Genomic DNA, 16963 nt, shown 5'->3' with positions numbered 1-16963 from the left:
CTTTTGAGTAATTAAAATGAAAGGACTTGAAGATATATATAAAAATATCCTGATGGCTGGAGGATACTGTGCCATCTTTAGTCTTAATCCAATAAATAATATTTCTAGTTCTTTTTAAAATGATATCTATAATGATGATTTTTTTCTTCATTAGATAAAATAGTAAAGATGAGCCAGAAACAGATTAGAAGTTACTCTAGTTAGTGCAGAATCTGAAAGGTGACATGAAAGGAATGAAGAACATGTAAGCATAACAGTTCAAATTTATTTGTATTATATGTTCTTCTTCACAGTACTATTTCATCACAGTACAATCTTTACAGTTTTCTTCCTTTTTTGTACAGCCATTGCATGGTTAATATAAGGTTTATGTGCAATCAAAGCTTATTTCAGTAAAGTGTTTTGCAATGTTTAAGATTACTTTCAATAGGTGGAGAATTACAAAACTTCAGGGCAGTAGAATAATGAGGTAGCTAACCATTCTGCAAAGTTTTGTTTGTTTGTTTCTAAATGTAAAAAAAATCCAATGTATTCTTACTTAGCAACAGTGGAAAACAGTGCAAAAAACAAGAGAGAGAGAGAGAGGGAGGGAGGGAGGGAGGGAGAGAGAGATGTTTTGGGGATAAGGTCAAACAGCTTAAGTCTTACTTCTTTTTTAAAAAAAGTTAATTGACCTTGTTTTATACAAAGGAGAAGGTATAATAATGCTAAGGTGAAAGACTATCTCCATTAATAAGTCAAAAAGACCAAGGGCACTTATCTCTGAACAAATTAACAAAAACAGATAACACTGATGAAGTCATTATCTCAGCCTAATCACATTTTAATGTATTGGATGGTCAATGGTGCACTTTTTTATTGAAAAAGTCTATTAACTAAGAAGCTATTGCATAGAATATTTGCATTTTCTAATTCTTAATGCATTTTCTATTAACAGATACAGAAGTGATATATAAAAACAGGAATGGACATGTTATTAAACTGAATGTAGAAACAAATACAACTACATTATTGCTGGAAAATGCAACTTTTGTAAGTATTCTTAATTTTTAATAAGAAATTACATTGTTCTTTTTTTCTGAATCTATTTGCAAGAGTTATTTCAAATCTACCTCATATATAATTTTGAATGTGGCATGTTAACTATGGCATGTTCTTGCCTGCTTTATGGAGTCACAGATAAACAAAACAAGAGACCATGAGACCAGCAAGACTGACTGATATTGATTGGTAGTACAGATACATACTCTCATTATTGAAAAATCAATTGATTATTTATAATGTGGGTTACTGAATAAAAAATGTTTATGACATGCCACTCTTTAATTGAATTATATCTATTTAATTTTTCCATTTTTGGTAAGAACTGTAAAATGCAAACTTTAAAAAGGACAAATAAGGATGTCATGTAAAAATATAATCTTTATTGGTTATGATTGTACTTGTAAATTTTAGCAAATAAAATCTTCAACATTTATAAAATCTGTTCAGAAGTCAAGCTGATTTTTCTCTGAAGGTAGTCAGATAGCATCTTTTCCAGCTAACAAATGTTATTAAAAAGTATAAATTTAATAAGCTGCAGTTCATGTTGCAGGGGACAGTGTCTGCTTCTTTTCTATCACTCACTTCAATTCTATGAATTGTAATTGTTGAAAGCTTTAACCTGGAATTAGTGAAATAAAAGTTGGGACATAATGATTTGATAAGCAGTAAATATAGAATTAGTTTGTGTTCAATATAGAACTACTTGAATGTGTATAACTAGTTTATTCATTACGATTTAAAGAAAATTGTGTCACTGGAATCTGTGAAAACAAGAAAATTAAAGGTAGAAAAGGAAAAAGATCTGCTTTGTAGTGTTGTTATATCATTCTCCACTTGTCACTGTCAATTAGAGAATTAAATCCCAATCATGAGAACTTTTTTTTTCAAAAAAGCAAGATTTATTGCTATTCATTTAATAGTTGTATATAATATACAGGAGCCATGGTGGCACAGTGGTTAAAATAAAGTATTACAGGCAAACTCTGGCCACGGCTAGAAGTTCGATTCTGACCGGCTGAAGGTTGACTCAGCCTTCCATCCTTCCGAGATTGGTAAAATGAGGATCCAGATTGTTGGGGGCACCACTAACAGGGCTGTAAAGCACTTTGGAGTGGTATATAAGTCTAAGTGATTCCGGATCTCCCCTCCTTCCGCCGCGCCCTCAAGACATGGCTATTCAAGTTAGCAGGACTGGTCTAAGGGTTATTTTAATTTGGTTTTAAAATAATTTAAAATGAATTTTCGGTTCTAGAGTAATGTTTCATTTTAATTGGCATGTTGAGTTTGGCATTTTTGTATTTTTGTATTTGTTTTTGAATGGTTGTAAGCCGCCCTGAGTCCGCAGGGAGAAGGGCGGGGTAGAAATATAATAAATAAATAAATAAATAAATAAATAAATAAGTGCTAATGCTATTACAAGTGCTATAATATTATAATTAACCAAACAGAAAGACTCAATTCACCCAAGGTATCCTGTCTTTTAAAGCACATAATAGCTTCTTAATTCATCAATATGGATTATAAAGCTGAAGATACACAACTTTTATTGGTTGTTTTTGCATTTTTATAATGATAAAATATAATGATTTAACCCTATCAAACTAATATTTTTATGCTATTATTTTGCGGGCTACAAAGCATCATGTTAAAAATCGAAAATCGAAAAACAAGCTACAAAACAATATAATTGTTTTGGAAGGAAACATATTTACCCAAGACACTTCCTGTCAGAAGCAGATTTCATTAATCCATTATCCTGCATTTTACTTTCCAGCTCTTTCAATTTTATGGAATTTGGTTTTGACATTATCTTCAAATTAGAAAAGGAATTTACAAATTTTGGGGGAGTGATTGTCCTTCTTTCACTGTACACTTATCTTGGCTTCCGTGCTTCAATTCAGTTCAAAGAGGACATACAGAGTTCATCCCATGGAAATTTCTCAGATTGGGCAACTTCTGTGTATGAAACATTATGATAACATTTGAGATATTCCAGAGAATTCTGTATTATTGCAAAATGATTTAAAAAGTGACCATAGATTAAACTATATCATATGCAGTATTATGTTAACATACAGTTCTCTTATTTTTTGTTTCATTTAATTTTAGTAGATATTATTTAGAAAAGCAGAGCAATATTAGCACTATAAAAACACAGCAATTTGTTAACTAATATTTGTGTTTTCTCCTAATATTTAAATTGTTCTTTGGTTAATATCCCAAATATTATTACAGTACTACCAATTTATGTCTCATTATTTAATTTGTGAAAGATTTTAAACTGAATTAAACTTAGACTTCTCTGAAGCTCAGTTGGAGTGAGAATATAATTGGTAGTCCTTGACTTACAACTATTTGCTTAATGATAATTCACAGCCTCTAGAAAAAGTGACTTAAAAGTGAAGAAATTACTTAAGACTTGCATTGTAGCATTGTACCACCCTTCACTGTTATGACATTGCAGTTCAGGAGCTTGGCAACTGGCTTGCATTATGACTGGTTGCAATGTCCTGTGGAATGTGATTGTGACATTTTTTTAAAAAAAATCCTCATTGGGGAAGTTGGATTTGCCTAATTACCACATGACTCATTTATCAACCATGGTAAAAATTGTTATAAAATTGGGTCTGATTCAAATTATGATCACAACAACTTGTGAAAGAAATTCCAGTTCCATTTGTGGTTGTAATTCAAGGACTACCTGTAATTTTATTCATGCATTTCTTTTAAATTTATACCTTTAAAATTCTGAACATAACTGACACAAATTTGATAAAGTAGCCCGGATAAATATTTGTATTTTTTAGTTATTAAATGCAACACTGTTGATGCAGGTGAAACCTGCTTTCTTAAGATGTCAGATGCTTGATCTTTCATGCATGAAATATATACATTTAGTATAAATAATATGTATCCAAAACTTCATGTAATGTAGAGTCTGGTTCTATTAAAATTATTTCTTTGGTCCAGCAAAGGGTTACTAGAGATCAAATTAATCTCATTCTTATTATTTTCCACTAACTCCTCCAGTCTGAGCTTAAATAACATGGGACACATTTATAATTCATTTAAAGTGGGCCTGGGTATAGCATTAAATCTCCATAGTTCTCCTTTATCTGATCTAATGTAAAAATCAGGTGTGAATATTTCAGAAGACAAATGGAATAGTATTCAGGAGTTTCATAATGAAATTCAAGTTACAGCTGCTTATATTATGTCTTTTAAGCACAACATTGTATTAACTAATCCATGAATACTGATTCATATTAAATATATTTATTTACTTTTTTACTAGTAAATTCATATTCTGTCTTTCTATTTATTCAAATACCAGAGGAACTTGTATCAATTAAAACATGCTAGGTATAAACACAACAATACAATGATACAATGAAACAGTTTTAACATTTATCACTGTGGATCCTTGATGCTCTCTGAGTTTGGTGATTTTCTTGTGGAGATTTCATTACCCATTTAGATAACCTCATTATATACAAGTGGCTTTCCCTGTCAGTGTTGGTGAGGATGTTCTTGGTGGTTCCTTGATTAAACTGTTATAATGCATATTTTTATCTGGAAAAGCAGATGTATATTATTTGTAAGGATACTTGGTTTTATCTTTATTAGTATGCATAGTGTCATGTCATTTTTATATCTGCATATATTTACCAATAGTTGGAAATAAAAAAAGTTGGAAATTATAAATGTAACATTCCTTACTTCACATTAGGGGCAAATCCACAGGCCTTGCAATTGTTCTTAATAGGGTCAGAAAATATTAGCCTGTTTTATATTAAACAAGTTATTTTTTTAAAAAAAAAATTCTATTATTGGACATAGAAGAAGGTAACATTTAACTATGAATGAAATATCTGAATTATTGTTTGTGCTTTTGAAAGAAAGAATTCATAGTTTGATAAAAATTGTGTATTAATTATTGGCTGATAATAACCAAAGAATCTGAGATAATAACTGAAGAATCTGTTTGGGAATACATTGTGCACCATTTGCAATGGTGGCAAAATTACCCAGTTCAGAGTCATACATAAGAGTGGGTAAGTATAGAAAGAGAGAGTAGATTATTTTAGGGGCCAAGAATGGATCAGAATGTTGATTGCTTGATAGGTCTCTGCTTGGAAAAGAATTGCTTATTTTGAATACATGATTAAAATTTAATTCTGTTCATAAGGCAAAGTAATGAATTTAAATGCTAAATATGACTGATTTGATTGTTTATGATGAAAGATTAAAAGAATTTCTGAAGAATACAAAGGTGATGACAGATTCTGAATGTGGGTCAGAACATAATTTGTGGGTAGAAATTACATCTTGCTAAGAATTGGACAAGATGTTATTGTTCTCCTATTCAAAAGGCAAGGTAGCAAAAGTGAATTTAAAAATTATATGTAGCTCTCTCTCTCACACACACACACCCCAAGGGGCTGATGATGATCAGGCCCTTTTGTCCCTCTGACTAGCTTGTCTGGCCCAAACACACTGACACATCTTGTGGGATTTGTGAGGTTTTAATTAAGATAACAGTCCTCTCTAGTCAAAGGTGATGAACCGGGGAAACTGTTGCTGGATCTGGAAGTCAGCTATTTTTGAGCTCTGCTGCTGGATTTGAATTGTCACCCCAGAATGTCACAGCATTTCTCTCCTTCAGAACAACACTGTCTCTCACCTCAGTCCTTACTTTCCTGCCTTTTTCCAGTCTCTCCTCACAGTTTTGTCTCCTCCTTTTCCCCCTTGAGCTGCTGGGACTTGTAGTTCTGCTCCCCTACACTTTAATGCAGGTCCAAGTCCCCCCCATTTAGAATTCAAAGGAAAAGGTTCCACCCACCAACCAATCAGGTAACACCAGCTAACTGACCTATCAAAGATTGGCTGTTTGTAGTTGATCACAAAAGTTCTTATCCAGATTGAAGAGCCTGGGCATTTTGTTAAATGTGCCCAGGGGAGGTGCCTGGCAGAATTCTTATGGAAAAGATGTAAGAAATGATAGTGAACCAAAAATGTGTGGTACAATGTAGCTGTATTTTGGGCAGGAATTGGGCAATTAAATCTTTTCTTTTCAATAAGAGATTAAACATTAAATGAATGTAAGAAATAAAAATTATTATACATTTGCAAATTTGGTGAAAGTATATGTTAACGTGAATAGGCTTGAAGGGTCAAATATTCTATACAAATTCAGAATTGAAAGTTGTTCACTGATTGTTATAAGAGTGGTATATGGTGAAATAAAGTAGGCATGGGAATGAGTGGAATGTTTTACTATTAACAGGGTGTAAGGCAGGGGCATCCCCTTGGTTATTTAATGTATATATGGACAAATCCATAAGAATTTTTGTATACAAGGTTTGTTGGTTGTGATTATGAAGCTTTATCTATTTGAAGAATCTCCTGCAAATGCTAGATAGAATGTATGGTAGCTAAAGAATGAGGTCTAAACATCAATATATCAAAGACCGAGGTAATTGTGTTTGACATGAAAGTTCTATAAAAAAATGCAAGTTATAAAGCATGCCAGAAAGATAGAGCAAGTAGTGAGTTTGTACACAATGACAGAGATTTTACTTGGATGGGAAAATGGAAACATTTTATGATGTACAAATGCTGATAAAATATGGTTCATTGTATGGTTGATTTGCAGATTTGTGTCTAATAAAAATGCACACAATGGTGTAGAAAAAGAAGTCTAGCTAAATTGGATGAGCTAAAATGAAAACTATATTTTTAAAGAATCCAAATACAATATGGGGCAATGAGCAAAACTGGATAAAAGTGTTTTTGAATACATTTGAAAATGTTTTTTTTATATATATGCTTAATTCTGGAGAAAAAAACATACTTTGGAATTTGCAGTGCAGGAAATATTAATGTAAAATACTACAAAAATTAAAAAAAATGCTTCCCAAATTTCCCATTCCTATGGGGCACAGAGGCATATTAACAAGAATCCTGTTGTGGACATTGCCCTCCATATTTTTTTTTCTTGTTTTAATTCTGTCAAAGCAGTTGTTTAAAGATATTCATCCCATCTTTTCCTTCATATTTAAGTAGCTCTTTTGTCTATAGTTAGGAAATATATTCAGCTGAGATGAATATATAGTTTTCTTGCTACAATTATAATTTGAGCCTTCTTTTATATCACATACATTAAATCTTTCCATCACTACCAATAACTTTTGATTAAATTGTAGCCTCAAATTTAATCGAGTGTCATGTATCCTTATCTCGAAAAAGATATTATTAGATTGACAATGCTTCTTTTTCCTCTCTACTTACCATACTAGTGAGAAGAGTTTGTTTTTGTTTCTAAATAGAAAGATCAGAAGAAAATAGTTAAAGACAGTTAGGTGCATGATACATTTTCAGAAATCATGCTGCTGTCTTTTCCAAAGTAATTTGCTTAGGGCAAAGATAGATAGACTTCATAAATAACTGAGCTGTTTCGAATACTGCCACAGGTTACAAATTTACCCATAATTATTTAGATCCATGTTTACCTAAAACCTGAAAATTGCTTAGACTGAAATTTAAAGGTCATTTTAAGGATTTTATGCTGTTTACCAGGATTTTCACCCTTTTTTTCTTTTCTTTTCAACAGTAAATCAACATATTATAGCACCAATTGCTTTGAAATGTTCCAAATACTTTAAACTTGAGTTTTACTATTGTCCTTAAACATTAAACATAGTTACCTGTGAAGCATGAAATGAGTTAAAATGAATATTTTGCAAAGAATATTAGCACCCCTCATCCAAGCAATAAATTAGTAGCATTCCTTGGAAGACTTGCACTACTTCTTGGAAGGTAGTTTGCAATAGATTAAGTGTGCCCAACACATTGTGGACACTGACAGCAAACAAACATGTTTGTAGCATTTGCAGGCAGAGGCTGTGGGGGAGGAGCAAATAAATAAAACAATGTCCCAGCTTTGCAGTAGCAGCTCCATTCCTGTTCTGTGTTATATCATCAGATGCAGTTAGGTTTGTAGTATTATTTTCTTCATTTTTAAAAAAGCATCAGAACCAGTGGTGGGATTCAAATATGTGAACAACCGGTTCTCTGCGTGGATGCTGCTTCCATTCTGGGCCTAGGCAAAAAAAAAATAGCTACCAATTCTGCTGAACTGATACGAACTGGCTGAATCCCACCACTGATCAGAACTTGCATATGCACATATAGTATATGCACAAGCCTTTGAAGGCAGCATTCTTAAAAGATGTGGCTACTGTAACATTGCAAAAAAAAAAAAGGTCCTGGTTTCTTAAATGTCTTGTACTTTCTATAATCAGCTATGTGAGACAGGATAGGTTATTTGCAGGATCAACTCTCCCTGAGGGTTTCTGCTCATCCTATTAGGTTAGATAGAATGGTTGTACTCCAGGTCTCTGTCCTTAAATGTTACTACCTGATGGGATCTCAGTGATTCCCCCAGCCCTAGTACAGAGAAGAGCAACAAAGATGATTAGGGGATTGGAGGCTAAAACATATGAGGAACGGTTGCTGGAATTGGGTATGTCTAGTTTAATGAAGAGAAGGACGAGGGAGGACATGANAAGGAGAAACTTCCTGACAGTTAGAACAATTAACCAGTGGAACAACCTGCCTCCAGAAGCTGTGAATGCTCCAACACTGGAAGTTTTTAAGAAGAGACTGGACAGCCATTTGTCTGAAATGGTATAGGGTTTCCTGCCTGAGCAGGGGGTTGGACTAGATGACCTCCAAGGTCCCTTCCAACTTTATCATTATTATTATTATTATATTATTATCTTTTAGCCTTCTGGAGGTTTGTGAAGACTGGGCTTTTCCCCCAAGCATTGGGCTAGGATGGGGATGAGCTATGAAGATGTTTTGTCTGGAGCTTGGTGGGAAAGGTACTTTCGTTTTTAACCATCTTTTTATGGATTGTTGAGAGCCTCATAGAGTGATTACATCAGTTACAAGACCATATCAGTCCTGTAAATAAACTTACTCGCTTATATCTTCATAGGTAACTTTCAAAGCATCCAGATATTCAGTATCTCCAGATTTAAGATACGTTCTCCTTGCTTATGACATTAAACAGGTAAGCACAAATTGAAACATTACGTACTAAAATATATGCTATTAATTGTCTGAACAGTGTTATAATGAAATAGCCTAGAATCTGAAATAAATATGCTTTAATACAGTATGTTCTGTATAGAATCACCATTCTTAATTGTTTAAGGATAACTGATGTCTTTACAACAATGTAACTTTGTGAAGTAAAAGTCTGACAAAGATCAGCAATCAAGAAACTTACTTTAGAAATAAAAGGTAAATGAGAACTGGGTATATCAAATCAGGAAGATTATAATGGAATTTTTTTATTCTATATAAGAGTCTTGATTGAAACTGAGTCCACACAGTGATGTTGACTCTGTGGAAAAAATACCATGACATTTGTTATGTAGTTGACAAAGTAAAAGTTTAAATAAAATAATTTAATTATATAAAGTAAGTGGTATAGGATACAATCTTAACACATTCCCATGCTTAGGATTTGGCCTTGGGTTCATAAAGCAGTGGTTCTCAACCTGTGGGTCGGGACCCCATTTGGGGTCAATCAACCACTTCATGGGGGTCGCCAAGCAAGGCTGTCCGCCATTTTTTTTGTCTGCCTTTTTTTGTCTGCCATTTTCCCCCCCTTTTCCGGCGGGTGCCTTACCTCCCTTGGGCTGGGCCAGCTGGTGGTCGGCCTGCTCCGTCTCTGCCGCTTGCCAGCTATGTCTCGGCCGGCGCAGGGGGCGGAACCACGCATGTGCGGCGCTCCTGGGCAGGGAAAGTCCTTGACTTACGACCAGTTGGGTAGTCCTTGACTTATGACCGGTTTAGTCCTCGACTTACGACCGGCTTAGTCCTCGACTTACGACCGGTTTAGTCCTCGACTTACGACCAGTTGGGGTCACGGCATTAAAAAGGTTGAGAACCACTGTGATAAAGGATCCTTTAGTAGTTTGCCCTCCCATTTTAGGAGAAGTACTAACTGCTGATTTCTAATTTTATATCTAATTGGTTCTGACAGAAATGATGGTTATCATGATGATGGTGATGGTGATGATGATTTTCTGATTTATCAAATTCATCATATGCTACAAAAGTATTGTATCATAAATGTTTAGGGTTCTTTTTTTAAAAAAAACCCCACAAGAACAGCCTGTTTGTTTTGGAATGATCATTCAAGCTACTTTCCTGGAATGAATTTGCATGCATACATAAACAAATCAGTAATGTGATGTGCTTAGAGTAAGAACATGTGCATTTTGCTTTAAAACATTATATCATTACAAATTCAACTTATAATTTGTTCTAATGAAACTCTATTGGATTGAATACTGAGAATATTAATGAAAATAGCATGGAGCCTAAAATGAGTGCCATGATTGCTTTGCAAGCATTGTCATTCTTGGCACTATTCATTCACTCTGCCACAATTCACATGCTAGTGGATTGCACAAGATTACATTGCCATTGTTACTATTATTGAGGAGAAAAGAAGAGCAAGAAGCTGACTTATGATTTTTCAATTGTCTTCTTAGTTATGCTCTCTTTCACCAGTTTCTGAAAAAGTTTTAGAATGGTATAGAGTTTTTATGCATCCAAGATATTTTGATTATCACAAAATCAGGAAAAGAATTCAGAAGGTATGAGATTGGATCCAGTCTAGGTTTTAACAAAGAAAGTGAGAGCTCTCTTTATAATGACTTCATGGGCTCACCATGCAGTTTCATGGAAAATAATGCAGAAGTGATTTGCTGCTTCCTTCTTTCAGAATTTTTTTTACTCCTGTAAAAATAAAATCTATACATTTTCAATATTGCTTTCACAGATATGTCTGACTTGTGTCTGCTATTCTTAGATAATTTTAAATACATAACCAATTACTTACATTTGTCTGAAATGGTATAGGATTTCCTGCCTAAGCGGGAGGTTGGACTAGAAGACCTCCAAGGTCCCTTCCAGATTCTATTCTATTCTATTCTATTCTATTCTATTCTATTCTATTCTATTCTATTCTATTCTACATGATGTGTTAATAAACAATTAATGAACTTGAAACTATTACTACAATTCTTAGCTTTTGAAGTGTTCTGAATTAATAGATCTAGCTGCTGTAATTACAGTTAAGAAATCAACTTTCAGGGCAGATAGCTAGGGTTTGCAATAGAAGTTCTCATTGTGATGTATTTCTCTTAAAAATTCTAGCAATTCCATATGATATATATCAGTGATGGCGAACCTTTTAGAGACCGAGTGCCCAAACTGCAACCCAAAACCCACTTATGCATCATCAGGTGCCGGGTGGGCGTGGCCCATTGGCTGGGTGTGGCCCATTGGCTGGGCGTGGCTGCGGTGGTAATGGCACACTGGGTGGGACTAAAAAGTTCAATCAATCAATTCCAACTTTGCAAGATTGTTTTTCTCGCGAGAAGTTGAAATTGACTGATTGATTGAACCTTTTTCTTTTTTGCACACAGCGGTGGAGGCCTAAAGCAAAAAGGTTTTATAAAACCCAGCTGAAGGCCTAGGACTGGGGCAATGGTGCACGTGCCCACAGAGAGGGCTCTGAGTGCCGCTTCTGGTACCTGTGCCATAAGTTTGCCACCACTGATATATATCCTCTTTGTGCGCCACTGCCTTCAGCCAGTTTCTTACTATTTATTAAATTATGTACTGCATTTCAGTCCTGAGGGCACTTGGGCAGTTATTCCATTCCATTTATTGTACATATTGTGTCTGCTTAAGTTTTGTTTATTTCTTTTATTTCCTAAAACTTGAATTCTTTCAGAAAATGGGAAAATGTTCATGGACACTTTTTGTTAATTGATGTATACCCTTCTCCCATTCCATCCATTCCATTGTAGCTCTGTTCAATCCAATTTAGGCTTTCCTTCCTTTTAAAGAAAAGGAAAAACATATAGGAAAATCCAAGAAAACAACACTTATGCTATATATTGCATAGCTTGCCCCTCACTCAACTATTTGTTTCTATTGGTTAATTGATGGATTTATTGATTGAATTACTTACAAAGTGCAGATTATTTTTTTAATGGAACTTGCCAGTAATGAAATGCTTTAGAAAACTCCAAAATATCCTATTGCAATTCCAGATCATACTGATCTAACAGTTTCAGGAGTAAATTTACAGAAAGTAATCTTCCAAACTGAAACTGAAAGTAATTCAGAATCTTCCAGAAATAGACATGCTCTGAAACAGGCTATTTAATTTGGTACTCCATAAATGGAATACCATAAATTAGTCTGGTTTGGAATTTTAATTTCAGAAAATAATTGGATTAGTTTGAGAATGGAATAAGGAAGGCAGCTCTACTTAGTGATAGGCTGTACACATACCTGTTTGAGTTGTTTAACTTCACTGTTATGGATAAATGAAACAAGTATAGTCCCACAATAATCACAATCACATTCACGTTACATATTCAAGGATTATTTTTTTAAAAAAAATCTGAATGAATTTTAAAAAATCCATGTGTCTCTTTTGCACATGTCTCCCTCTCACCTAGTAATTTGATTTTCTTTCACTTTGTATCTGAAATTTCTGCGTGAATATACCTTGGGGTTACTTTAACCTATAAAAATATGTTATTTATCAGTTCTTATCACTATATAATCATGAACACAGTAAGAAATCAATATTAGAAGAATTATGTTCTTTGATTTTTTTAAGCCAAAAGCTTAAAAAGTTTACATGAATGATAAATTCTATAAAACACATCTCCTAAACTAAGTTATTGACAGAACAAACATTTATTTCCAGACATAATGAAAAGTACATGAAGAATGCTTTCTTAAATACCTTTATTTGAAGAACATTTGAGAAAAAAATTAGAATCCAATGATTACTGTTGAATTACAGTGTTCAAGTTCAACACTTCTAAAGTACAGAACTTACTTGAATGTCAGAATAAATTGTTTATAGATGATTTCTTACAGACACTATTTATAAGTAGTTCAGATTTGTCCACTGTCCCACAAAGTTTTATTCAGTAGATAACCTGCTGATCAGCTTTGTCATAGAACAGACATTCAAATTGTATAAAGATTTATAAAACCAAACAAAGAGTCTTAAATACTTCCTTCCTTGCATGTGAGAAATGGCAGTATTAGTTCTCACTTTTCTTGTATTGTAGCATTGAAATTTTAGAGAGAATTTGCAACTGGAGATTTGGGGCGTGTTTTTGGAAAAATAATTAAGTAAATAGTCACTTTGTATTCTTTCTGTAGCATGAGTCACAAAACTAAATAGATTTTATAAAAGTACTTATTAACTCATAGTTTATTCAAAATAAGGTTTCATCTGCTGTTGTATGCAAAAAAAAATATTGATCCTTATAGATCCTGATTTTTTTTCCTGGGGAATCAATAGTCAAACAATATTGGCTTGGGGCCTGAGGATTCACGCTTCATGGATGCAATTGTATGAATCTGTGAATACATTTTAGTGTCATCATTTGATTCTTGCAGTTATGAAAAGAGTTTGGTCAATACAAGATTTTCAGTGGCAACAGAATAATTTCATTAAATAATTACATGATTACTGTAATTAATGTGTGACAACTTCCATAAATGACAATTGATCCTTATTTGTAATGTTGAAAGAAAGTATTCAGTGTAAATGGCAGTGTGCCAATTAACATTTCACTGAATGTACAATAAAATTTGGGCAGATTACTCTTAAATCTGATGCCCATTAAGATATATATGCTTCTCAATCAGAGTTAGTGATTTAGCAGCTTCATTAACGCACATGGATCAAGCTAAGCTTGCTCTTGTAGTTCTGCTTTCCTATCCACATGCATTCATTTGAGTGCTTGATTTAAAGATTAGTTTTTCAGAATGTAATTTCCTGAAAGAACTGAAACAATTTTATAGTTAAAAACAGAAAACAAAATAAAAGGGGAGTCAGGGGGGATGGGTGTTTAAAGATTTAGGTTTTAAACACAGAGGAAGGCAATATAGAATTTTCATTCATTTAAAATTCATATTTAAAATGCAAGGTGATTGTATTTACTACGAGAAAATATGCCGGTATTTGTATTGCAACATTTCCTTTGTTATGTTTAGTATTCGTATAGTTTAATGAAAAGAGCCAGTGGTTCAAAGCATGCGGATAAAAACCAGGAGACTGAGTTCTAGTCCTGCCTTTGGCAAGAAGCTGGCTTTGTGCCAGCTACACTCACTCAGTTCTAGGGAAAAGGCACTGGCAGGCCACTTGCAAAAATGGATGCATGAATTTCTCTAAGCAGTCCTCTGAAGACTGGCTTTAAAGGCATTAAAAAGAAGCAACTTTATTGATATTTAGTTTCTCTAATATTGCAGCCAGATTTGGAATAGGCTTTTAATTTTTGCTCTACTCACTAAACATATTATACAAATTATCTCCTGCTTACCAGTTGAACAAGAATCCTGATAAATTGATCTCTTTCCATATCTTATTACAAAGTTCTAAAAATAATTTTATGCAGATGACTAAAGGCAGCATATGTTAAAATTAAAATTACATATTTAAGACAAATCTGAAATTCTCCAAATCATCCTGCTCTTTTCTGTAATGTAATACTGAATATTGGATATCACACAGTGGATAACATCACTGTGCATATGAAGCTTTCTATGCAAGTCTTTTATCCTGTTTTATTCAATCATCATCTTTTTCTTTATTCACAGGCAAAAAAAACCACATAGCCTAGGAAGCAGATTTCACAGAAAGAACATACATTTTAATTTTTAATATCATCTTCAAAACTTTTTAAAAGATCCATTTTACAAAATGCTTTTTGAAACAGGCAATAATGTGTTGTAAATAAAATCTATGGGAGATTAGTACCAGGAATATGCTGCATAGTATTCCATATTTAAATAAAAGGTTATTATGATGAATATAGTTATAAAATGAGCATATAATTTTACAACAGACATTGATCTTAGCATTATGAACATTAATCTTCTAAACAAATGTGTGTTGCTAATAGTCATGAATTTATCCTAATACTATAAGTTAATAGTTTATAATGTAATTATGATTTAATAGATATTATATATTATACTTCAAGTGAGTTATTTAGGTGTAGTTATTTTGATACAATGATTAAAGCTAGAAATTAACAGAATAACAGAGTTGGAAGGGATCTTGGAGGAAATCCAATTTCATTTCAGACAAACGGGTGTGCAATTTCTTCTTAAAAACCTTCAGTGTTGGAGCACCTTCAACTTCTGGAGGCAAATTGTTCCACTGATTAATTGTTTTAACTGTGAGGAAATTTCTGCTTAGTTCTAGGTTGCTTCACTCTTTGGTTACTTTCCATCCATTACCTTTTGTTCTGCCTTCAAGTGCTTTGGAGAATAGGTTGACCCCCTCTTCTTTATGGCAGTCCCTTAGATAGTGGAACACTGCTATGATATCACCCCAGTCTTTCTTTCCATTAAACTAAACATATCCAATTCCTGCAACTGTTCTTCATATGTTTTAGCCTCCAGTCCCCTAATCATCTTTGTTGCTCTTCTCTGCACTCTTTCTAGAATCTCAACTTCTATTTTACATTGGATGCAACATTCCAAGTCTGGTTTTACCAAGACATTATAAAGTGGTACCAACACTTCACATAATCTTGATTCCATCCTTCTGTTAATGCAGCTTAGGACTGTGTTGGCTTTTTTGGCACCTGCAACACACTGCTGGCTCATACAAGTGATTGTCCACTAGGACTCCAAGGTCCCTCTCGCAGTTACTATGTCAACTCTATAACAAACTTGGCTGCAGCCATTTTTTTCATTCTGGGTTGCCACAAGAAGGGGAGGGGGGAGTCTTATTGCTTCAAGACCTGAAAAGAACACCAGATAGGGTGTTGGTAAGGTTGCTAAGCAAGGCTTGTATCTCTGTTTCCCTCTATCCCTACCATAGTCAGAATGCAATATCCTTCTATATGTTCAACTTAATGCACAAAACGTCTTAATAATTCAGAAGTTAATCTATATGTACTGGCATACACATTATGGGATAACAATGGGATACTTTTCCTGAAATTCAGGACTAAACAGGAAGAAACATTGTGTTAAAATATGTGTGTATCATTAACTTTTTTCTCCACGATAATAAGCAACCTTACTATAATTTGTTAGTTTACATACCTGCATTGTACATTTAAAATAATTAATATGCATAATATCAAGCCACTCCCATCTTCAATTTTTGTTGACCTTTTTGGAAATGTGTAATTTCAGTTATAAACAGCTGTTGTTATCACTGCTCCTGCAAAATTTGCTCATTAAAAAAAAAATCCTGACATAACATTTGCTAGCCAGGAGATTTACTAATACTAGATTATAATTAGCATATAATGGCATTTACTGTTCTTATATGTGAGCTTTTCTTGCCATTTCATGAAGTTAATAGTTTATACTTCATGACACAAGATTCATTTACGCAAGCCAATTAATTCTCTCTTTTTTTCTTACTGTGGAAATAGACTGTTCTGTAAACACAGTCACAAGCTTTGATCCTCAAATTAGTCTGTTTTTAAAATCTAATCTTACAGTTTATGATGATCATCAGAGAGTCCAATGATTGTAGTTGACAAGTTGTTAGTTGCTCCAAACTAGACATTTATCAAATGCTTTCACTTTCTCCAAATGGGAATTTGGAGAAGATAATTTAAAAAAAAATCTGATGGGGTTGGGTTGCAATTGATTTGTGAGCTTTGGAAACAAAAAGTGCAAGTTATATATGTGGATTTCAAACAAATATTATAAAATCAAACCTAACTCACATATTTAAAGTTAAGCCTAGTTCCGTACCCTCCCCCCTCTCCAAAGTAGTTTGCTCATTTCTTTTCCCTATTACAGTATCAGGTAGTTGCATTAACAT

At 33.6% G+C, this 16963-nt stretch overlaps 1 protein-coding gene across 1 annotated transcript in view; it reads left to right on the top strand.

The window, feature by feature from the left end:
- Positions 1–937: 937 nt before the first annotated feature.
- The window catches only part of DPP10 (dipeptidyl peptidase like 10), a gene marked incomplete at both ends in the record, with an annotated part of 120270 nt that continues 104244 nt past the window's right edge, over positions 938–16963 (top strand). The window contains 2 exons of the mRNA XM_015826979.1: positions 938–1032; positions 9047–9121. Of these exons, the coding sequence (XP_015682465.1) occupies positions 938–1032; positions 9047–9121 (170 nt within the window). The remainder of the gene's footprint in view (positions 1033–9046; positions 9122–16963) is intronic.

This window comes from Protobothrops mucrosquamatus, unplaced genomic scaffold (genome assembly GCF_001527695.2).
Source record: "Protobothrops mucrosquamatus isolate PMUCROS unplaced genomic scaffold, P.Mucros_1.0 scaffold3417, whole genome shotgun sequence".
NCBI classification, from domain to species: Eukaryota; Metazoa; Chordata; class Lepidosauria; order Squamata; family Viperidae; genus Protobothrops; species Protobothrops mucrosquamatus.
Note: the sequence above shows the minus strand (reverse complement) of the source record. Positions and strands in the feature narration are given on the sequence as shown.